This window comes from Salvelinus namaycush, chromosome 10 (assembly GCF_016432855.1).
Source record: "Salvelinus namaycush isolate Seneca chromosome 10, SaNama_1.0, whole genome shotgun sequence".
Taxonomy (NCBI): Eukaryota; Metazoa; Chordata; class Actinopteri; order Salmoniformes; family Salmonidae; genus Salvelinus; species Salvelinus namaycush.
The window spans coordinates 14,732,114-14,755,594 of NC_052316.1; the positions used below are offsets into that span (position 1 = coordinate 14,732,114).

The 23,481-nt window shown below is 45.6% G+C and overlaps 1 protein-coding gene across 1 annotated transcript in view; it reads left to right on the forward strand.

Annotated features, from left to right (window-relative positions):
- The window catches only part of LOC120055181 (fibrillin-2-like), an 86,055-nt gene that overhangs the window by 55,303 nt on the left and 7,271 nt on the right, over positions 1-23,481 (forward strand). Inside the window, exons 11-52 of the mRNA XM_039003102.1 lie at positions 1,684-1,821; positions 2,074-2,193; positions 2,322-2,447; positions 2,553-2,675; positions 3,097-3,372; positions 3,621-3,674; positions 3,923-4,048; positions 5,196-5,321; positions 7,115-7,234; positions 8,028-8,165; positions 8,266-8,316; positions 8,515-8,640; positions 8,781-9,008; positions 9,312-9,437; positions 10,444-10,572; positions 10,754-10,879; positions 11,155-11,280; positions 11,446-11,568; positions 11,666-11,791; positions 12,069-12,194; positions 12,433-12,555; positions 12,880-13,128; positions 13,213-13,335; positions 14,056-14,178; positions 14,312-14,473; positions 14,611-14,679; positions 14,778-14,903; positions 15,072-15,197; positions 17,266-17,415; positions 17,570-17,641; positions 17,856-17,981; positions 18,498-18,623; positions 19,192-19,317; positions 19,436-19,552; positions 19,715-19,843; positions 20,083-20,202; positions 20,792-20,917; positions 21,086-21,238; positions 21,419-21,484; positions 22,560-22,685; positions 22,842-22,961; positions 23,132-23,254. Coding sequence (XP_038859030.1) covers positions 1,684-1,821; positions 2,074-2,193; positions 2,322-2,447; positions 2,553-2,675; positions 3,097-3,372; positions 3,621-3,674; positions 3,923-4,048; positions 5,196-5,321; positions 7,115-7,234; positions 8,028-8,165; positions 8,266-8,316; positions 8,515-8,640; positions 8,781-9,008; positions 9,312-9,437; positions 10,444-10,572; positions 10,754-10,879; positions 11,155-11,280; positions 11,446-11,568; positions 11,666-11,791; positions 12,069-12,194; positions 12,433-12,555; positions 12,880-13,128; positions 13,213-13,335; positions 14,056-14,178; positions 14,312-14,473; positions 14,611-14,679; positions 14,778-14,903; positions 15,072-15,197; positions 17,266-17,415; positions 17,570-17,641; positions 17,856-17,981; positions 18,498-18,623; positions 19,192-19,317; positions 19,436-19,552; positions 19,715-19,843; positions 20,083-20,202; positions 20,792-20,917; positions 21,086-21,238; positions 21,419-21,484; positions 22,560-22,685; positions 22,842-22,961; positions 23,132-23,254 — 5,415 coding nt within the window. The remainder of the gene's footprint in view (positions 1-1,683; positions 1,822-2,073; positions 2,194-2,321; positions 2,448-2,552; positions 2,676-3,096; positions 3,373-3,620; positions 3,675-3,922; positions 4,049-5,195; positions 5,322-7,114; positions 7,235-8,027; positions 8,166-8,265; positions 8,317-8,514; positions 8,641-8,780; positions 9,009-9,311; positions 9,438-10,443; positions 10,573-10,753; positions 10,880-11,154; positions 11,281-11,445; positions 11,569-11,665; positions 11,792-12,068; positions 12,195-12,432; positions 12,556-12,879; positions 13,129-13,212; positions 13,336-14,055; positions 14,179-14,311; positions 14,474-14,610; positions 14,680-14,777; positions 14,904-15,071; positions 15,198-17,265; positions 17,416-17,569; positions 17,642-17,855; positions 17,982-18,497; positions 18,624-19,191; positions 19,318-19,435; positions 19,553-19,714; positions 19,844-20,082; positions 20,203-20,791; positions 20,918-21,085; positions 21,239-21,418; positions 21,485-22,559; positions 22,686-22,841; positions 22,962-23,131; positions 23,255-23,481) is intronic.

A 23,481-nucleotide genomic window follows, 5' to 3' on the forward strand; every position in this document is an offset into this window, starting at 1 on the left:
TACGTTATAGCCTTATTCTAAAATGGATTAAATTGTTTTTTTCCCCTCATCAATCTATACACAATACTCCATAATGACAAAGCAAACAAATAAATAATATTATGTTTGCAAATGTATAAACCCCGAGGAAGGCACAGTGGTGCCGAAACGTTGGTAAATACCCATTAAATTGCTGGGAGATTATACATGGAGTGTGCGACTTTTTTTACTTTGATAGTTTATAGTTTATTTGCCGTTAATCAGCACCTCCACACAAACTATTATTCTGGCAGCTCAGGGGGGTTTTTTTTCTTTTTTTTTTCTTTTTTAATGTATAAAAAACCCCTGAAATATCACATTTACGTAAGTATTCAGACCCTTTACTCAGTACTTTGTTGAAGCACCCTTGGCGGCAATTACAGCCTCGAGTCTTGGCACACTTGTATTTGGGGAGTTTATCTATATATCCTTCTCTGCAGATCCTCTCAATCTCTGTCAGCTTGGATGGGGAGCAGGTCTCTCCAGAGATGTTCGATCAGGCTCAAGTCCGGGCTCTAGCTGGGCCACTCCAGGACATTCAGAGACTTGTCCCCAAGCCACTCCTGCATTGTCTTGGCTGTGTGCTTAGGGTCGTTGTCCTGAGCGCTCTGGAGCAGGTTTTCATCAAGGATCTCTCTGTACTTTGCTCCGTTCATCTTTCCCTCGATCCTGACTAGTCTCCCAGTCCCTGCCTCTGAAAAACATCCCCACAGCATGATGCTGCCACCACCATGCTTCACCGTAGGGATGGTGCCAGGTTTCCTCCAGACATGATTCAATCTTGGTTTCATCAGACTAGAGAATCTTGTTTCTCATTGTCTGAGAGTCTTTAGGTGCCTTTTGGCAAACTCCAAGTGGGCTGTTATGTGCCTTTTAATGAGTAGTGGCTTCCATCTAGCCACTCTACCATAAAGGCCTGATTGATGGAGTGCTAGCTCAAGGAAGAGTCTTGGTGGTTCCAGACTTCTTCCATGTAAGAATGTTGGAGGCCACTATGTTCTTAGGGACCTTCAATGCTGCAGAAATGTTTTGGTACCCTTCCCCAGATCTGTGCCTCAACACAATCCTGTCTCGGAGCTCTACAGACAATTCCTTCAACCTCATGGCTTGGTTTTTGCTCTGACATGCACTGTCAACCGTGGGGCCTTGTATAGACAGGTGTGTGCCTTTCCAAATCATGTCCAATCAATTGAATGTACCACAGGTGGACCCCAATCAAGTTGTAGAAACATCTCAAGGATGTTCAATGGAAACAGGATGCACCTGAGCTCAATTTCGAGTCTCATAGCAAAGGGTCTGTTTTTTATTTGTAATAGATTTGCTACATTTCTAAAAACCTGTTTCCACTTTGTCATTATAGGGGATTATGTGTAGATTGATGAGGATTATACATTTTTATTTCATTTTAGGATAAGGCTTTAACGTAACAAAATGTGTAAAAAGTCAAGGGGTCTGAATACCTTCCCGAATGCACTGTATAGCCTGTTGATCAGTTCATGGACTAGGTCTTTTGAAGAAGAGATTGTATCTGAATGAGACTCACCTGAATGTCAAAATAATGATTGGAGCAACATTTCATCTCTTTTCATCTTCGCTGTGTTTTTGAGAATAATTAACCTTCTTTAGTAATGTAATGTAATTGTGTGTTGTGTTGTGTATCCTCAGTATCACTCAATGAGACCGTTGATGTGTGTAAACATTTCACCAACCTGTGTTTGAACGGACGCTGTATCCCCACCCCGACCAGCTACCGCTGTGAATGTAACATGGGCTACAGACAGGACGTACGCGGGGAGTGTATCGGTAAGCCCACTACAAAGTCATTACAGTTAGGAATATTACATATACTCTACTGCCATCTTCTGACCACACATGGGACTTCTCTGATGTAACACTCAGGGTATCTTTACACATTAGCATTGATTCCAATCTTTTTTAACACGTATGGGAGTGTTCAGGTTTGTAATTGGAGCACCCTGTGTTTTACTGATGAACTCATCTCTCTTCATCTCCTCCTCTCCCTCCTCTCTTCTCCTCCTCTCCTCCCTCCTTCAGATGTGGATGAGTGCGTCAGCAACCCCTGTGTCAATGGAGACTGTGTCAACACACCTGGGTCGTACCACTGCAAGTGTCACGAAGGCTACCAGGGCACCCCCACCAAACAGGCCTGCATTGGTATGTTCCAATCACTCACCATGATTATTTTGTATTCCAACAGTTGTATGGTATGGATAGACTGGGTACGTTGGCCTTCTGACGGTGTCCAGAACAGAAACAGACTGGTACCTAACTCCCCTCCACAGATATTGACGAGTGCATCGTGAACGGAGTGATGTGTCGTAACGGACGTTGTGTCAACACTGGCGGAAGCTTCCAGTGCATCTGCAACGCTGGCTTTGAACTCACTCCTGATGGAAAGAACTGCATAGGTAACAATGGACATTCATTTATATATTCAATCTACGGAATCTGTGGTAGATTATTGCACAACTAGGCCATTATAAATGAAAATGTGTCTCCCTGTGCTTTTCCAGATCATGATGAGTGTGCCACCACCAACATGTGTCTCAATGGAATGTGTATCAATGAGGATGGTAGCTTCAAGTGTATCTGTAAACCTGGCTTTGCCCTGGCACCTAACGGACGCTACTGCACAGGTATGTCATCTACCATACACTAGTTGCAGTTATCTGAAGTCAACAGAGTTGCAGTTGATAGCTGACCCACTGGATCACTTGTTGATAGTCTGATCAACATCTATAGCAGTGGAGGCTGGTGGGAGGAGCTATAGGAGGACGGGCTCATTGTAATGGCTGGAATGGAATCAATGGAACGGAGTCAAACATGTGGATTCCATATGTTTGATACTGTTCCATTGGTTCCATTCCAGCCGTTAACAATGAGCCTGTTCTCCCATAGCTCTTCCAACCAGCCTCCTATGATCTACAGATCATCTTCAAGGGAGTAGATTGCTCCTGGAGGGATTAATAAAGTGTTATTAAAGTGATTATCTAAATGAAATAAGGCTATACAATTATTTACTGTATCGCTTCCCTTCTTCTCTCCTTCCTCCCTCAGACATTGATGAGTGCCAGACCCCAGGCATCTGTATGAACGGACGTTGTATCAACTCTGAGGGCTCCTTCCGCTGTGAGTGCCCACCGGGCCTGGCCATCGACGTGGACGGGAGAGTGTGTGTGGACACACACATGCGCACCACCTGCTACGGCGCCATCAAGATGGGCACGTGCTCGCGGCCCTTCCCTGGCGCCGTCACCAAGTCTGAGTGCTGCTGTGCCAGTCCTGAACACGGCTTCGGAGAGCCCTGCCTGCCCTGCCCTGCCCGCAACTCAGGTGACCAAAGCTAACCCTAACCCCACCAGCAAGCATCAGTGGTTTACATGTGCCGTTATTAAGATCCTGTTAGCTCTGTTTCAGAATTGTTTCACATCACAGTACAGTTCAGATTACAGGCTAAGATCCTGTAGAACTCTACCAAGTACTGCAGAAGTGATTGTTAGAATTATAATGTAAATGGTGTTTTTTTTGTTACACTGGATATATTAGCAGGTGACTTACAGGTGTTTTTAATTGCCTTTCAGCTGAGTTCCAGGCCGTGTGCAGCAGTGGGATTGGCATCACCGCTGACGGCAGAGGTGAGTAATGTTACTTGTACGGTTTGATCTTAAGTCTGTGTGGTTTGGAGCCTGCCCTACTATCACTGATAGTTATTCTGACATTGAACAGGCCTCCCCTCAAACATTCCAATGCGTCCCTCCGAAATGTGTGACTTTCCCTCCGAATTTCAAATCAAAGAGTGAAAAAATACAATGAATATGTTTGTTGGAGAGAGCCTTAAGATGAGGCTGTGTCTCATGTGGGTTTGTCCTCTGTGTCTCTTCAGACATCAACGAGTGTGCCTTGGACCCTGACATCTGTCAGAACGGCATGTGTGAGAACCTGAGAGGGAGCTACCGCTGCATCTGTAACATCGGTTACGAGTCCGACTCCAGCGGAAAGAACTGCGTGGGTGAGTACAGTCTTCCTGTATCCACTCTCCGATGTCTGCTGGGAGAAGCAGCGACCCAAATTAAAGTTTGTCACGTTTTCATATCTGAATAACAGTGGTCTGAAGTCAAACTGAGTTCCATATCTGCTGTACTTTACTTTACTATTTATATTTTTGACAACTTTTACTTTTACTTCACTACATTCCTAAAGAAAATGATGTACTTTTTACTCCATACATTTTCCCTGACATCCAAAAGTACTCGTTACATTTTTAATGCTTAGCAGGACAGGAAAATGGTCTAATTCATACGCTTATCAAGAGGACATCCCTGGTCATCCCTACTGCTCTGATCTGGTGGACTCACTAAGCACATGCTTCATTTCTAAAGGATGTCTGAGTGTTGGAGCGTGCCCCTGGCTATCCGTAAATTAAAAAACAAGAAAATGGTGCCATATGGGTTTGATTAATATAAGGAATTTGAAATGATTTATACTTTTACTTCTACTTTTGATACTTAAGTATATTTAAAACCAAATACTTTTAGACTTTTACTCAAGTAGGATTGTACTGGGCAACTTTGACTTTTACTTGAGAAATATTATATTAAGGTGTCTTGACTTTTACTCAAGTATGACAATTGGGTACTTTTCCCTGCTTGAAAAGACAAACGTAACCCAATATCTGCCAATTAATTTCCAGCAATATTGACTGTGTATGTCTGTTTGGTTCGCGCATTTGTCAATGACTCTGTATGTAGCCAGTTAACGATGCTAATGGGATAGACATGATAGACATGGTTTTAATAAAGATAGACATGGTTTTAAAAAGGTAGCTGTAATATTTAATTCAGTACAGAAGTTTGTAGGTGGCTTAACTTACCCTGTTCGTGGCTCAACTTACCCCATACCTGGGGTAAGTTGTGCCAAGAGACCACTTTTTTGGGACAAGCTATGTTTTCAAAACTGTAATGTTTACATGAATTCTGATTATTTCCAGGAAAACACAACATCCTGAAATATAGGTAGATATCTTTGTTAGAGAGAATACTATTTCCGTTGACGGAGTGATGCTGAATGTAAAAAATGTCTCAACTTACCCCACTCTCCCCTACACTTGATCAACCATGTTGTTGTTTTCTTCTCCTCCACTCTTTCATGTCTCCCAGACATCAACGAGTGTCTCGTGAACCGTCTGCTGTGTGACAACGGCCTGTGTAGAAACACCCCTGGCAGCTACACCTGCTCCTGTCCCAAAGGCTTCGTTTTCAAACCAGACTCTGAGACCTGCGAAGGTAAACACCTCATACAAACGCCAAAGGAGCCACAGTTTGTTCGAAGACTCAATGCATTAAAACACTCTTCAGTGCTATTTCATACCTCGTAGCTGTCTAATCGTCTAGAAGTGCATACACCTGCAACTGTTTAACACTTAAACACACATGGAGAGAAGGTAGTCAAATAGACCATCAAAATATATGACCACATGTTTGCTTACATCCTCTGTCCTTGAACCAATTTCATAACGTGTTCTGTCTTTGTTGTCATGACGTGACTTGTATTAATGTGACTCTTATTTATCAAATCAACTAACTATGTTCAATTGTTACTAGATTAAATTAATCATGTAACAATTAACTCATTAGGAATTAGGGGCACCACGGAATAAGTTGTTTAACGTGTTGCCATCTCCCGAATTAAACTCTAGAATATATATATAAGTTATACATCGATAACAGTCACTTATTAATCATTACCTCATATCAGTCTCATTCTGATCATCGCTGACTTCTTGAATCCGCAAGAACCCCAGCCTTTTCTGATTATTCAGTTCTACACAGTTTGATTTAATTATTTATTTACTAACTAACTAAATAATAACACAGAATGCACATACACACTTACATGAGCCAAAAGTTCCTAGTGGACTGACAAGATATGACGGCTTGTTACACAATGGAGAGGGGGTGGGGAAAGAGAGAGATAGAGAAAGGGACATTTATCGTGGATACATTCTAGGACTGTTCTCACATTAATCCTATACATTCTATGGGGAATGGCTCGATGGGTGTAAGGCTCTGATTGTCCACCAGAGGTCACAATGTCTTTCATAGTTGTCTGTGGCTTCAATGATTCACCAGTGATTGTCTGAGGTGAGCTTCTCACCTCTTTTCTTCCTCGGGTAGATAGTCAAAGTTCTAGACCCCTTTACATGCACAGCTGCAGACTGTCAATGTTTTGGTCTAGTGAGGTTATTTTCTTCACCTTGTGTTGAGAGTTTCAGAGTTTCTAACCATTTCAACATGTAGCCACAGCTACACGCTTTCTGGTCTTAGAGTTTCAACCATTTGTAACGTTTAGCTCACGCTTCACGTCTGCTGGTCTGGTATGTTAATTCTTAGCGAGTTATTTTAAGCACTCTGGTCTAAAGGGGCGGTTCCATCACACTGACATGCTCTTCTGACCTCATTCGGGGTGTGGCTTAGTTAATGTGCAACGGACATGAAAACTATGATCTTGTTAGAAAACTAAAATCACCTTCCTATCTTAACAGAAATAGTTTCATCGTTCTTCATATTGTATTAGCATCATATTGGATGGAAACGTGACAGCTAGAATGTGTTTCCTTCCTAAGTTACAGTATTTGGTTCATACAGTTTTTAATAACATCACAAAATGAAAAGCAATATGATATGATTATTATTTAGATCCCCACTGACCATTCTTAACATTCCTATCTTAGAAATATTGTTCCAATATTCACTTTTTTGGACATTATGGTTTTGGCAGCAAAAGTTTCCTGGAGGACAAAGGCATTCCTTTGGTTGGTACTGAAGAACAGGAGAGGGTTCTCTGCTGCATAAGATTTACGATTGGCGTGAGGTGTCATAAAACCGGCCCAGAGCCGATCTCTCCTCTCCTCTCCTGTGGGTGAGAGGGGGGTCTGGCTATCTGTCAGCCATTTGCCAAGCTGATCTGAGATCTGAGGATCCTCGACCAGGAGAGTCATGACATTGTTGAAATAAAAGCCTGTCTAGATGTTAAGGATGACCATTTAACTGGCCCTGCTCTGGTCCATGTGTTTCAGATATCAACGAGTGTGACTCCAGCCCGTGTGTCAACGGAATCTGCCGCAACATTGCCGGGTCCTTCAACTGCGAGTGTTCCCACGGCAGCAAGCTGGACTCCACCAACACCATCTGCGTGGGTAAGAGGCCGAGGCGTCTGTCATAACTGGCCGACTTAAAATTGGACCCAAATTTAAAAAGCGACGTGGTCCTGAGGCAAACTTCTGTCAGAGAATAGACAGTCAGAGTAAGGAGTGGGATTTGAGCCAAGGTTTCGAGCCTCATAGGCGTTTTAGAAGGTTTATACCACTAAATAAACAAGTCAATGTCAGCTTTGGGAGCATGTCCAGACGCATCTGAACATCCATCTACAGATGGAATCTGGGATGAGTCATTCGAATAAATACCCATATGAGCCGGCCTTGTCAGTCTGGTAGATTCCTGTACTTTAAAATATAGAGCTGTTTTATTTTCAAAGCAGAGTCATATATTTGGTTCAAAGTCATTTCTCGGCGACAAGAATGTAAATTGTGGTCGAGGTTTTGGGTGGGCTCATGGTCTCGGGAGAGAAAATGCACATCCCGTTTGTTATGACTATGATCTCAGTCCATTAGGAGTGCCATAGCAAATTATTAAAGTCATTGATGCATGTGTCTTGGTATAAGCAGCTGTTGAAAGGGACACCTGTAGTTAGTTACTAACCACTGCCTGTAGTGTTGTGCTTGGAATGAATGTAGTATATCAATGAGAGATGTGTGTATGTGTGTTGATGCGTCACAGTACATTTGAATTGAAGGGCCTTTTCTTGGCAGGGTTCTCTTGATTGCCTTCACTTACTGACATTCTCTCTCTTTTTTCCCTCTCCCTCTCTCCTCCCTTTCTCTTCCTTCTCTCTCTCTCTCTCTCTCTCTCTCCCCCTTCCTCCCTCTACAGACAGCATGAAGGGAACGTGCTGGCTGAACATCCAAGATGGCCGCTGTGAGGTCAACATCAACGGCGCCACGCTCAAGTCTGAGTGCTGCTCTACGCTGGGAGCCGCCTGGGGCAGTCCTTGTGAACGCTGCGAGATCGGTCAGTACGCACACAAACGCACACAGACTTGTAGACACACACTCCTAATGAAGATACTGAAGTGTGAGGTGTGTACGGTAACTGATGTCTCTCTCCACAGACACTGCCTGTTCCAGAGGGTTCGCTCGTATGAAGGGAGTCAACTGTGAAGGTAAAACACACATTGACCCCGACACACACACTGCTGCTACTGTCTATTATCCATTCTGTTGGTATGAGACATTCTCACAGTCATAATGACCCTCTGTCTCCCTCCCTGTGGTATTCCACTCCCTCCCTTCCACAGAAACCGATGAGTCATACAGTACAGTCAGTCCTTTAATAACCCCCGATTTCCCCCCCCCTCCAGACATCAATGAGTGTGAGGTGTTCCCGGGGGTGTGTACCAATGGGCGCTGTGTCAACACCCAGGGCTCCTTCATCTGTGAGTGTGCTGAGGGTCTCACCCTGGACGGGAGTGGACGCACCTGCGTGGGTAAGACAAGACAGTAACCAACGTAAACCTTGATAAACAAGCAAATTCGTCACACAAATGTGGTCACCAAAAATATTAGCATCTTGAGCCTACTGTGTGGTCAGCAGTACTGTATGTCCGTCCATCTGTCTGTCCCTCAGATGTGCGCAGCGAGCAGTGCTACATGAAGTGGCATGAGGATGAGTGTGGCGAGCCGCTGCCCGGGCGCTACCGCGTGGACATGTGCTGCTGCTCGGTGGGCGCGGCCTGGGGCATCGACTGTGAGGAGTGTCCCAAGGCGGGAACCCCGGAGTACAAGTCCATCTGCCCCCGAGGACCAGGCTTCGCCAACCGAGGAGACATCCTGACTGGCAGACCCTTTTACAAAGGTAGGGACAATCACTCATTGTCCAGTTTTCCTTGTCTGAATGTCAGTAGGCGTTTTTTTGTGTCATTTACACATTTAGGGTCTATCCCTACTAGACTGAGGAGCTACAAAGAGCAAGACAAATAATCAAATGTAAAGGTGCCAGCCATCCACAGCATCACATATCTAAACAGCTAGAAATGTATTTTGAGAAAATCATTACTGGATTAGATTTGGAAAAATAGCACAGGTAAATTTCATGTGCATTCCATACACAATTCACCCCTGACCCTTGGCATTATTCTGTTCTGTTCTTCTCCTGCAGATGTGAATGAGTGTAAGGTGTTCAGCGGCCTGTGTTCTCACGGAACGTGTCGCAACACCATCGGCAGCTTCAAATGTCGCTGCAGCAGTGGCTTCGCCCTCAACATGGAGGAGAGGAACTGCACCGGTACGAGAGAGACAAAGCATAGTCATGGTTTTTTTTACAATAGAAAAGCATCTTAACTAATTACGGAGAAATATGTATCTTTAGTAAGTATCTTTGAATAAGATTTCTGTAGTATTTGAGGAAGTTTTAGGGTCAAAAAATAAACTTGTGCTACAAACTCACTTGACGACACTGTTTGTTGACACAGCTGAATTTCCTCATGAGATCAGTAATGAAGGTTGAATATGATATTTCCTCATGAGATCAGTAATGAAGGTTGAATATGATATTTCCTCATGAGATCAGTAATGAAGGTTGAATATGATATTTCCTCATGAGATCAGTAAATGAAGGTTGAATATGATATTTCCTCGTGAGATCAGTAATGAAGGTTGAATATGATATTTCCTCGTGAGATCAGTAATGAAGGTTGAATATGATATTTCCTCATGAGATCAGTAAATGAAGGTTGAATATGATATTTCCTCGTGAGATCAGTAATGAAGGTTGAATATGATATTTCCTCATGAGATCAGTAATGAAGGTTGAATATGATATTTCCTCATGAGATCAGTAATGAAGGTTGAATATGATATTTCCTCATGAGATCAGTAATGAAGGTTGAATATGATATTTCCTCATGAGATCAGTAATGAAGGTTGAATATGATATTTCCTCATGAGATCAGTAATGAAGGTTGAATATGATATTTCCTCATGAGATCAGTAATGAAGGTTGAATATGATATTTCTGTAATGTGCATTCTTCCCTCTGTCTCTCCTCCCTCTCTCTCCTCCCTCTCTCTCCCTCTCTCTTCCCTCTCTCTTTTCCCTATGTCTCTCCTCCCTCTCTCTCCTCCCTCTCTCTTCCCTCTCTCTCTCTTCCCTCCCTCTCTCTTCCATCTGTCTCTTCCCTCTGTCTCTTCCCTCTGTCTCTCTTCCCTCTGTCTCTCTTCCCTCTGTCTCTCTTCCCTCTGTCTCTCCTCCCTCTGTCTCTCCCCCCTCTGTCTCTCCTCCCACTCCCACAGATATTGACGAATGTCGTATCTCTCCGGACCTGTGTGGCCACGGCACCTGTGTGAACACCCCCGGCAGCTTCGAGTGTGAATGCTTCGAGGGCTATGAGAGCGGCTTCATGATGATGAAGAACTGCATGGGTGAGTGGAGGACACACATATTACTCTCCAGCTGACTGGAGAGTGGGAGAACTTCCTCCGAGATCATTATTGACTGTTGACCTTGTTGCACTCTCTCCCTCTCTCTCTTTTATATTTCTCGCTCTCCCTCTCTTCCACTCTCTCTTCTATCTTTCTTTCTCTCCCTCTCTCTCCCCTGCAGATATTGATGAGTGTGAGAGGAACACACTGCTGTGTCAAGGAGGCGCCTGTCTCAACACAGAGGGGAGTTACGAGTGTGAATGTCCCCCCGGACACCAGCTGAGCCCCGACGGTTCCTCCTGCGAAGGTAGTCAAACAGTATATCACTGCACAGTGCATAGTATACAGCACACACACACACACACACTTTACATCACCTAGAATATGAGACATGTTAGATCACTGTTTTGGCGTTTTTACATCATCCTCAAGTCATCTGGGATACATTTTCAAGTTCACCAGACAGTAAACGCCATAAAAGTCACGTAGAGGTATTCTCTCCTACATTATGTTGTCTACTGTGGTCGCTAATTCCTTTGATTTAAGCTGACTCTAACTGTCATCTTCTCTGTGTGTTTCCAGATGTGAACGAGTGCCAGCTGAGTAACAACCTGTGTAAGAACGGCCACTGTGTCAACATGGTGGGGAACTACCAGTGCTCCTGTGACACGGGCTACCAGGTTACACCAGACAGACAGGGCTGTGTGGGTGAGTAACCACCTGACTGAGACATGTCATCATTTGTCTTGTGGATGTTAGCACCGTGGTTGTTGACCATTTCTAAGCGTCACATCCGAAACTTGACCAGAAAAAGCACCGTTTGAGTGTCCGTTTGTGTGTGTCTATGCTTACCTGTAACCCTTCTGATTGCAGATATTGATGAGTGTACCATCATGAACGGCGGCTGTGACACACACTGTACCAACTCAGAGGGCAGCTACGAGTGCAGCTGTAGTGAGGGCTATGCTCTCATGCCCGACCTCAGAACCTGCGCTGGTAAGTCACACAGTAACGCAATCCACCTGCATGCTGTACATGCACACATAGTATAGTGTAAAAACACACAGTGACACTCGTTCTCTCCCCTGTCCAGACATCGATGAGTGCGAGGACAGCCCTGATATCTGTGACGGGGGCCAGTGTACCAACGTCCCCGGAGAGTACCGCTGTCTCTGCTTCGACGGATTCATGGCCTCCATGGATATGAGGACCTGCATTGGTGAGACGTACACCGTGTTCTCTTCTCCTGCTCTCTCTCCCTCTATCTCTCTCTCTCTCTCTCTCTCCATCTCTCCCTCTCTTCTCTCCCCTTCTCTTCCCTCTCTCTCCCTTTGCTCTCTCTCTCCCTCCCCCATCCCTCTAATTTTACCCTTACCTGTTAGACATATATTTTACTCCTCTGTCCCCTCTCCAAGACCAGTTAACTCATGTTCCTATGTGTGTGTGTTCCTCTGTGTGTGTTCCTCTGTGTGTGTTCCTGTGTGTGTGTGTATCAGATGTGAACGAGTGTGAGCTGAACCCTAACATCTGTCTGCATGGGGACTGTGAGAACACCAAGGGATCCTTCATCTGTCACTGTCAGCTGGGATACTTTGTCAAGAAGGGCTCCACCGGCTGCACAGGTACAGTGTACACACACACCATACGACACACAGCACCATGGGCTACACACACGCTGGTCGTAACTGTAAGGCTATTTACTGTAAAACACTATCTTAGTTATGATGATGTCATGAAGCTTTGGTCATTTTTTACTTCTGTGGATAATGCAAGGTATAAGCCAGAGTACAGACAGAATGAGAGAGGCACTCACATGTTATGTCTCTACATGTATATCTCTGCTGCCTTTCCTTCTCCTAGATATTGATGAGTGTGAGATTGGAGCCCATAACTGTGACATGCATGCTGCCTGCGTCAACGTCCCCGGAAGCTTCAAGTGTCGCTGTCGTGACGGCTGGGTGGGAGACGGCATCAAGTGTGTGGGTGAGTATACTAGTGCTAGGCTGGAACAAAAGCCTGTTCAATGGAATAAAAAGCACGTCATTTTGCAGACACTTTTATCAAAAGCGTCTTACAGACATGCGTAGATTTGTAGGTATGGATGGTCGGGGGAATCAAACCCACAGCCTTGACGTTGTAAGCACCACGCTCTACCAGCTGAGCCATACATCCTTTAACTCTCTAGAAACCGGAGATGTGACATCTACAGTACTTGATCTCTACAGTACTTGAATTGTTATTGCGCGGATGCCTCGTCTACGGACACCGAGTGAACTGATTATGTTTGACCCTCCTCTCTCCCTGTAGACGTGGATGAGTGTTCCACTGAGGAGCACAACTGCAACCTCAACGCAGACTGTGTCAACACCCCAGGCTCCTACCGCTGTGCCTGCAAGGAGGGCTTCAATGGGGACGGCTTCTCCTGTTCTGATATGGATGAGTGTGCTGACAACGTGAACCTGTGTGAGAACGGCCAGTGTCTGAACGCTCCGGGCGGCTACCGCTGCGAGTGTGAGATGGGCTTCACCCCTACTGAGGACAGCAAGGCCTGCCAGGGTCAGAATAACACACACACACACACACACACACCATCGTTCTGACCATAGACACTGACCGCATGTTTCTCTCCCTCTCCGGTAGATATCGACGAATGTAACTTCCAGAACATCTGTGTGTTTGGAACGTGTCAGAACCTCCCGGGGATGTTCCGGTGTGTGTGTGACGACGGCTACGAGCTGGACCGCAGCGGAGGAAACTGCACTGGTGAGAAGCACACAGCCTCTACCATACTCTGATAACTCTGCCACGGCATCACTACCAAGCCAATCTGGTGAGAAGCACACAGCCTCTACCATACTCTGATAACTCTGCCACAGCATCACTACCAAGCCAATCTGGTGAGAAGCACACAGCCTCTACCATACTCTGATAACTCTGCCACGGCATCACTACCAAGCCAATCTGGTGAGAAGCACACAGCCTCTACCATACTCTGATAACTCTGCCACGGCATCACTACCAAGCCAATCTGGTGAGAAGCACACACCCTCTACCATACTCTGATAACTCTGCCACGGCATCACTACCAAGCCAATCTGGTGAGAAGCACACACCCTCTACCATACTCTGATAACTCTGCCACGGCATCACTACCAAGCCAATCTGGCAGCCCTCATATTTCGCCATCAATTTGGACTTTGTATTCCCTCGTTGTGCCACTCAATCTCTCTGTCATGTGCAGCCGCAGTAAGTCTGACTTTATCAAGGCTCTTTCTCCAGTCCTCTCAGTCTAAGTGCATAGCTTTCATATAGTGCATGTGTGTGGTTAAAGCATGTGTGTGTGGATCTATGTGTGTTATTTAATGTTGGTCATAAAGTGTGTGTGTGTGTGTGTGTGTGTGTGTGTGTGTGTGTGTGTGTGTGTGTGTGTGTGTGTGTGTGTGTGTGTGTGTGTGTGTGTGTGTGTGTGTGTGTGTGTTCCAGACATTAACGAGTGTGCGGACCCTGTGAACTGCATCAACGGCTTGTGTGTGAACACACCAGGAAGCTACCTGTGTAACTGCCCTCCGGACTTCGAGCTCAATCCAACTGGAGTGGGCTGTGTGGGTGAGTACTGGACACCTGGCATCAGAGCAATGCTAATGTCTGGTAGCCATGGAGATGAAGAACCCTCAGCCAATGAATGAGTGGCAGGAAGTGTTGATGGGTATGTAACAATAATTCCTTTCCCTCATCTCAGACACACGAGTGGGCAACTGTTTCCTGGACACGTTGGCGCGTGGCGACGGTGGCATCTCCTGCAGCGCTGAGATCGGCGTGGGCGTCACCCGCGCCTCCTGCTGCTGCTCCCTGGGAGGAGCCTGGGGAAACCCCTGTGAGCTCTGCCCACCCATCAACTCCAGTACGTACTATAAAGCTTGGTCGAATCAAATCATGACAGACATGCTCTTTTTGTAGACGAACAAAACATCTTGGCCAATTCCACATATATTTTTGAGGAAAATGTGGTATGATCTTTTTTTTTTTTTTTGTCTGTAGCGGAGTACAAGACACTGTGTCCCGGAGGAGAGGGCTTCAGACCTAACCCCATCACTGTCATCCTGGAAGGTAAACACTGTTCGTCCATATCTTATTATCCTGTTGTATTTATTAAGAGTATGTCCCAACAAACTAAACCGGACTCCTTCTCCCACTGCCCCCACCAGACATTGATGAGTGCCAGGAGCTGCCAGGCCTGTGCCAGGGTGGCAACTGTGTCAACACCTTCGGTAGCTTCCAGTGCGAGTGCCCCGCAGGCTACTACCTCAACGAGGAGACACGCATCTGCGAGGGTAAGTGGGAAAAGGTCACAGAAGGGTCAAATGAGGTCTTTCTCCAGACTTTCCCAGTATTCATCTGATTCAGTTGATCATTGATGACCGCCTAAAGCCCCAAATAGTAGAAGATAATAAAAGACATTACTGTGTGTAACCATGTGTATTTTGTGTTTGTGTGTGTAGATATTGATGAGTGCACAGCCCACATTGGAATCTGTGGCCCTGGTACCTGCTACAACACCTTGGGGAACTACACCTGCGTGTGTCCTCCTGAGTACATGCAGGTCAACGGAGGAAACAACTGCATGGGTGAGTCACACCACACTGGGTGATACATACTAAATGATATATACAGTACCAGTCGTACTCATTCAAGGGTTTTTCTTTATTTTTACTATTTTAATAGTGAAGACATCAAAACTATCAAATAACACATATGGAATCATGTAGTAACCAACAAAGTGTTAAACAAATCAAAATAGATTTTAGATTCTTCAAAGTAGCCACCCTTTGCCTTGATGACAGCTTTGCACACTCTTGGCATTCTCTCAACAAGCTTCATGAGGAATGCTTTTCCAACAGTCTTGAAGGAGTTCCCACATATGCTGAGCACTTGTTGGCTGATTTTCCTTCACTCTGCAGCCCAACTCATCTGAATTGGGTTAAGGTCAGAGGATTGTGGAGGCCAGGTCATCTGATGCAACACTCCATCACTCTCCTTCTTGGTCAAACAGCCCTTACACAGCCTGGAGGTGTGTTTTGGGTCCTTGCCCAGTTGAAAACAAATGATAGTCCCATTAAACGCGAACCAGATGGGATGGCGTATCGCTGCAGTATGCTGTGGTATCCATGCTGGTTAAGTGTTCCTTGAATTCTAAATAAATCACAGACAGTGTCACCAGCAAAGCACCATCACACCTCCTCCTCCATGCTTCACAGTGGGAACCACACATGCAGAGATCATCTGTTCATCTACTCTGCGTCTCACAAAGACACAGCGGTTGGAACCAAAAATCTTACATTTGGACTCATCAGACCAAAGGACAGATTTCCACCGGTTTAATGTCCATTGCTCGTGTTTCTTGGCCCAAGCAAGTCTCCTCTTATTATTGGTGTCCTTTAGTAGTGGTTTCTTTGCAGCAATTCGACCATGAAGGCCTGATTCACACAGTCTCCTGTGAACAGTTGATGTTGAGATGTGTCTGTTACTTGAACTCTGTGAAGCATTTATTTGGGCTGCAATTTCTGAGGCTGGTAACTAATGAACTTATCCTCTGCAGCAGAGGTAACTCTGGGTCTTCCTTTCCTGTGGCGGTCCTCATGAGAGCCAGTTTCATCATAGAGCTTGATGGTTTTTGTGACTGCACTTGAACAAACTTTCAAATTTTCCAGATTGACTGACCTTTATGTCTTAAAGTAATGATGGACTGTCGTTTCTCCTTGCTTATTTGAGCTGTTCTTGCCATAATATAGATTTGGTCTTTTACCAAATAGGGCTATCTTCTGTATGCCCCCCTACCTTGTCACAACACAACTGATTGGCTCAAATGCATTAAGAAGCAAATAAATTCTACAAATTAACTTTTAACAAGGCACACCTGTTAGTTGAAAGGCATTCCATGTGACTACCTCATGAAACTGGTTGAGAGAATTCCAAAAGTCTGCAAAGCTGTCATCAAGGCAAAGGGTGGTGTAACGGTCGTCGGATGATGAAGGATCGGACCAAAGCGCAGCGTGGTAAGTGTTCATGATTTATTCTCAAAAAACACTTGAACAAAATAACAAAGAGCAAAACGACAACGAACAGTTCTGTCAGGTGCAGAAACACAAAACAGAAAATAACTACCTACAAAACACAGGTGGGAAAAGGCTACCTAAGTATGGTTCCCAATCAGAGAAAACGATAGACAGCTGTCCCTGATTGAGAACCACACCCGGCCAAAACAAAGAAATACAAAACATAGAAAAATGAACATAGAATGCCCACCCAAATCACACCCTGACCAAACCAAAATAGAGACATAAAAAGCTCTCTAAGGTCAGGGCATGACAGGTGGCTACTTTGAAGAATCTCAAACTGAAAATATATTTTGATTTGTATGACACTGTTTTGGTTACTAAATGATTCCATGCGTTATTTCATAGCTTTGATGTTTTCACTAGTATTCTACAACGTAGAAAATAGTCAAAATAAAGAAAAACCCTTGAATAAGAAAGTAGGTGTATCCAAACTTTTGACTGGTTGTGTATGTGTGTGTGTGTCTGTGTCTGTGTGTGAATAAACATACAAACAGTTTAGTAACGGTGATTACAAACGGTTAATGAGTTGTGTATTTATGATGAGTCATTCTCAACCCCGTCTCTGATGACATCACAGACATGAGGAAGAGCGTGTGTTACCGCAACTTCAACGACACGTGTGAGAACGAGCTGTCGTTCAACATGACCAAGAAGATGTGCTGCTGTGCCTACAACGTGGGCAAAGCCTGGAACAAGCCCTGTGAAGCCTGCCCTACCCCTGTCACCTGTGAGTTGGAACATAAGACACTCGCACACACTCCCATAAACACACATATACACACTCATAGACACACTACCTCCAACTCTTTCATGACAGCCTATAAATACTGTATGTTCCTGGTGCCTATGTTCACTCCGTCGTTTTATCCTCTCCGCCACAGCGGAGTACCAGTTACTGTGTGGGAACCAGGCTCCTGGGTTTATCATAGACATCCACACGGGCAAGCCCATCGGTAAGGTCATCATTAGGTCAAATAGGTCATTCTGGCCTACTGCTTGTTCAGAACAAAAACTGCTGAACTGCCAAAACCGATAGATACTATAATCATTATGTTATTATGTGGTACTACTGTAGAACAATAATAATACAATATGATATGGTGCTATTATAAAGTGGCTTTATGGAGTAACAGAGTCTAACAGAGCTGTTGCTGTATTGTTCGCTAGATATTGATGAGTGTCGAGAGATCCCGGGGATATGTGCAAACGGAGTGTGTATCAACCAGATAGGAAGCTTCCGCTGTGAATGTCCCATGGGCTTCAGCTACAACAATATACTGCTCATCTGTGAAGGTAAGGCTCAGACACACACACACACACACACACACACACACACACATACACACACACACACATACACACACACACACACACACACACACAATCCTCACCTTTTTCCTTCTCAACAAAAAAACGATCGTAAACATTCCCTCATATACACATACGTACACACTTTATGTGGCCCTCAAACCAAATATACCCGCACACAACACACACACACACACACACACACATCCACACACTCACACTTAATAAGCAGTAAAGTTAATGCTGCCCTCCTCTCTCCCACATGAATTGTGAAGACAGACAGCAGAGTATACTGGCCCTGTAGGGGCCTAATGCCAGGGTCTGCCAGTCCAGGGGATTTAAATCACGCTAAAGCACCAAGGAACTGAACCCCAGCCAGTCTGGCACTGTTCTGTTTGGCCCTCCTCAGCCTCTGCATTACCTCACACTGGGCTTTTACTAGGCAGTTATGACCACTGTGACTGATGGTCGCTGCCCGCTCTTGTTTTTCATTCCCTCCAGATATTGACGAGTGTAACAGCGGAGACAACCTGTGCCAACGCAACGCCAACTGTATCAACATCCCAGGGAGCTACCGCTGCGAGTGCTCACCAGGCTTCAAGCTGTCCCCAAGTGGGGCCTGCGTGGGTGAGTCCCAACTCTGTGTCTGGGGGCTGCGAGGATTTACCATCTCAGAACAAAAGGGGGGGGGGGGGGGGGGGGGGGGGGTGGAGAGATGAGATTATGTTGATTGTTTATAAGTGAAATGTACTACGGTGAGTTTCCCTGTTGAGAGATAATTGTTTTGAGAGCTAGATGGTTTATTAGTCAATGGGAAAACACACTGAGAAGATCAATATTAATGTATTTAATCTCCCCTACTACCAAACCCCGTTCAAAGGCACTTAAATATTTTGTCTTGCCCACTCACCCTCTGAATGTCACACATACACAATCCATGTCTCAATTGTCTCAAGGCTTAAAAATCCTTCTTTAACCTGCCTCCTCCCCTTCATCTACACTGATTGAAGTGGATTTAACAAGTGACATCAATAAGGGATCATAGCTTTCACCTGGATTCACCTGGTCAGTCTATGTCATGGAAATACTTTGTATACTCAGTGTATATTTTTGATCTCAATGGAACTTCCTGGTTAGATTATTTAAAATAAATAAAATAAAAAGGTGTGTATCTTCTCTCCCTGTGTGTGTGTAGACCGCAACGAGTGCCAGGAGATCCCTAACGTGTGTAGCCACGGAGAGTGTATCGACACCCAGGGCAGCTACCGCTGTCTCTGCCACAACGGCTTCAAGGCCACCGCCGACCAGACAATGTGCATGGGTGAGTAAAGAGTCCCAGTACACTCAATAGACTTACCATAGCAGACACAGTAGACACTCTGTCGTTCGTTTTCAATCATCTCACCTCGGTCTCACCCCCTGGTCTCGCTCCGTCTCAGATATTGATGAGTGTGACAGACAGCCGTGTGGGAACGGAACCTGTAAGAACACGGTGGGCTCCTACAACTGTCTCTGCTTCCCTGGATTCGAGCTCACGCACAACAATGACTGCATGGGTACGTATGACATCCCGAGGTATCTCATCATGGAAAATAACACTGTGGCGACAGTTAAGGAGTAGTTCAGTCGAAATGTTAAAAGGGATTCTTTCGAGTAGCATATTTTGAATAATTAGATGAAATCTTATGAACTCTCTCCACTTCCCTGTCCCCCTCCAGACATTGATGAGTGCAGTGCGTTGGTGGGTCAGGTGTGTAGAAACGGCCAGTGTATCAACAGCCTGGGATCCTTCCAGTGTCTCTGTCAGGATGGCTACGAACTCACCCCCGACGGAAAAAACTGTGTCGGTAAGCAACGTCAACACCCTAGCAACTCTAAACCTGGGTCAAGTACATTTGTCGTATACTTTCGAAAATATGATTCATGCTTGATTTAGTTTGCCTGGTACACTGGAGCCAATGGAATGGTCCCCAAAGTGCAAACCCCAAGCTAAATCAAGTATTTGGAAGTATTTGATGTATGTCTTGGGGTGTATAGTGTGTTTTCATTGAGGCGTACTGTATAATCACACAATGTTCTTCCTCAGATATCAATGAGTGTGTGAGTCTTCCTGGTACCTGCTCTCCTGGAACCTGTCAGAACCTGGACGGGTCGTTCCGCTGTATCTGCCCACCTGGATACGAGGTCCAGAACGACCAGTGTATAGGTAGGAGCCCTACACACACACAGACACAAACACACACTCCGTCGCGCATTTAACTATTTGGAGGTGAAAGAGACCATTAACTTTGACGCAAGTTCACACACACTGCATAGCTACCACAGAGAACATGACTTCATTACTTCTGCACATTCTGATCCCACCTGCTCACACAGATAGAGCCAGCACACGCCCCCACCTACACATCAGGGTGTCAACGACCTGCAGTGACCCTGCCTTCTGGCCCAACACACACCCACACCACACGCTGTGTAACAGCCTTATAGCCTTGTTGCAGCAGCACCATCTGGCCTTAGAGTGTGTGTATGTATGTATACACACACGTAGTCATCCATACACACACATACACCATCTGGCCTTAGAGTGTGTGTATGTATGTATACACACACGTAGTCATCCATACACACACATACACCATCTGGCCTTAGAGTGTGTGTATGTATGTATACACACACGTAGCCATCCATACGCACACATACACCATCTGGCCTTAGAGTTTTCTGTGATTTTGCACTCATTCCCTCTCCCGCCTCTCATCCCTATTGCCCTGTCGGTCGCTCACTTTCTCTTCCAGATATCAACGAATGTGAGGTGGAGCCCAATATCTGCCAGTTTGGCACGTGCACCAACACCCCAGGAAGCTTCCAGTGTATCTGCCAGAATGGCTTCGTCCTGTCGGACAATGGGCGCCGCTGTTTGGGTGAGAGAGAGAGAGAGAACTGTACATTACAGTAGTCATTAAATGGCCAAGTAACAGATGTGTTAGAACTCACAGCACCTCTGTCCTTTCCAGCAGACCCACTAGTGGGAGTCTATTGTCTGCTATCCACCTGACTGTGTTTTTTCTCCAACCCCCTCTGTATGACAGATACCAGAGAGAGCTTCTGTTTCACCCGCTTCGAGTCAGGCAAGTGTTCTGTGCCCAAGGCCTTCAACACCACCAAGGCCAAGTGCTGCTGCAGCAAGATGCCAGGCGAGGGCTGGGGAGACCCCTGCGAGCTGTGCCCACGCGAGAGCGAGGGTGAGTCACGCGCACGACGCGCACGTTCCACACACACACACACACCTCACTTCCAGTACTTTTCCATTCAGTGTTTGTTATGATAACGTATTCCTCAACACAAGCCAGTTGATGAGAACTAAGCCTAGTGGATCCTGTCCTGTCAGTGTGTGTACATTTAACGTCTCCTTGTGTCTCCAGCGTCCTTTAAAAGCCTGTGTCCCTACGGCCATGGATCCCTGCCCGGACTTGGGGACGCCCGTGAGGGTGAGTGACAAGTGACACGACTGGGCCAACCCCAGACATACCAACCCCTCAACTGAATCAGCTCTCTGATGACCAGATGTCAAAAATGTTTGGACAATAAACTGTCCTCATCTGTCTTTCTGTAGACATGAACGAGTGTCTGGACAATAAACTGACCTCATCTGTCTTTCTGTAGACATGAACGAGTGTCTGGACAATAAACTGGCCTCATCTGTCTTTCTGTAGACATGAACGAGTGTCTGGACAATAAACTGTCCTCATCTGTCTTTCTGTAGACATGAACGAGTGTCTGGACAATAAACTGTCCTCATCTGTCTTTCTGTAGACATGAACGAGTGTCTGGACAATAAACTGTCCTCATCTGTCTTTCTGTAGACATGAACGAGTGTCTGGACAATAAACTGGCCTCATCTGTCTTTCTGTAGACATGAACGAGTGTCTGGACAATAAACTGGCCTCATCTGTCTTTCTGTAGACATGAACGAGTGTCTGGACAATAAACTGTCCTCATCTGTCTTTCTGTAGACATGAACGAGTGTCTGGACAATAAACTGGCCTCATCTGTCTTTCTGTAGACATGAACGAGTGTCTGGACAATAAACTGTCCTCATCTGTCTTTCTGTAGACATGAACGAGTGTCTGGACAATAAACTGACCTCATCTGTCTTTCTGTAGACATGAACGAGTGTCTGGACAATAAACTGGCCTCATCTGTCTTTCTGTAGACATGAACGAGTGTCTGGACAATAAACTGGCCTCATCTGTCTTTCTGTAGACATGAACGAGTGTCTGGACAATAAACTGGCCTCATCTGTCTTTCTGTAGACATGAACGAGTGTCTGGACAATAAACTGGCCTCATCTGTCTTTCTGTAGACATGAACGAGTGTCTGGACAATAAACTGGCCTCATCTGTCTTTCTGTAGACATGAACGAGTGTCTGGACAATAAACTGACCTCATCTGTCTTTCTGTAGACATGAACGAGTGTCTGGACAATAAACTGGCCTCATCTGTCTTTCTGTAGACATGAACGAGTGTCTGGACAATAAACTGGCCTCATCTGTCTTTCTGTAGACATGAACGAGTGTCTGGACAACCCAGGCGTCTGTGTGAACGGTGTCTGTATCAACACGGACGGATCGTTCCGCTGCGAGTGTCCCTTTGGCTACAACCTGGACTACACCGGGGTCAACTGTGTTGGTGAGCTGACCCCTATTGGTGTTGATAATGATGATGATGATGATTAGATATACTTTCCTTCAAGATTACATTCATGTAAGAAGTCAACATACCTGTGGACAAATTCATTTACATAATCACCCCCCCCCCCCCCCCCCCCCCCCCCCCCCCCCCCAGACACTGATGAGTGCTCTATAGGAAACCCCTGTGGTAACGGGACCTGTACTAATGTGGTGGGAGGCTTTGAGTGCTCCTGTGATGAAGGCTTCGAACCTGGCTCCATGATGACCTGTGAAGGTATGTAACATCATACAAACACACACCCATGACCTTTCATCCTGGAAAATTACAGATGCTTACGATGATATACCGTCCGATTGTACATTTATTCTTGTATGATAGAATGCTCATGTACTCATCTCTCTCTCTCTCTCATTCTTGCTCTCTCCCTCCATCTCTCTCTCCAGATATCAACGAGTGTTCTCTTAACCCCCTGCTGTGTGCCTTCCGTTGTGTAAACACCTTTGGTTCCTACGAGTGCATGTGTCCCTCGGGCTACGTGCTGCGAGACGACCACCGCATGTGCAGAGGTGAGGGGACGCGGCATAACCTACCTCCACACAGGAGTCTCTGTCTCTCTCTGTGTCTCTCTCTCTTTCTCTGTCTCTCCCTCCACAGGAGCCTGTCTCTCTCTCTGTCTCTCTCTCTGTCTCTCTCTCTGTCTCCCTCTCTGTCTCCCTCTCTCTGTCTCCCTCTGTCCCTCTCTGTCTCTCTCTCTGTCCCTCTCTGTCTCCCTCTCTGTCTCCCTCTCTCTGTC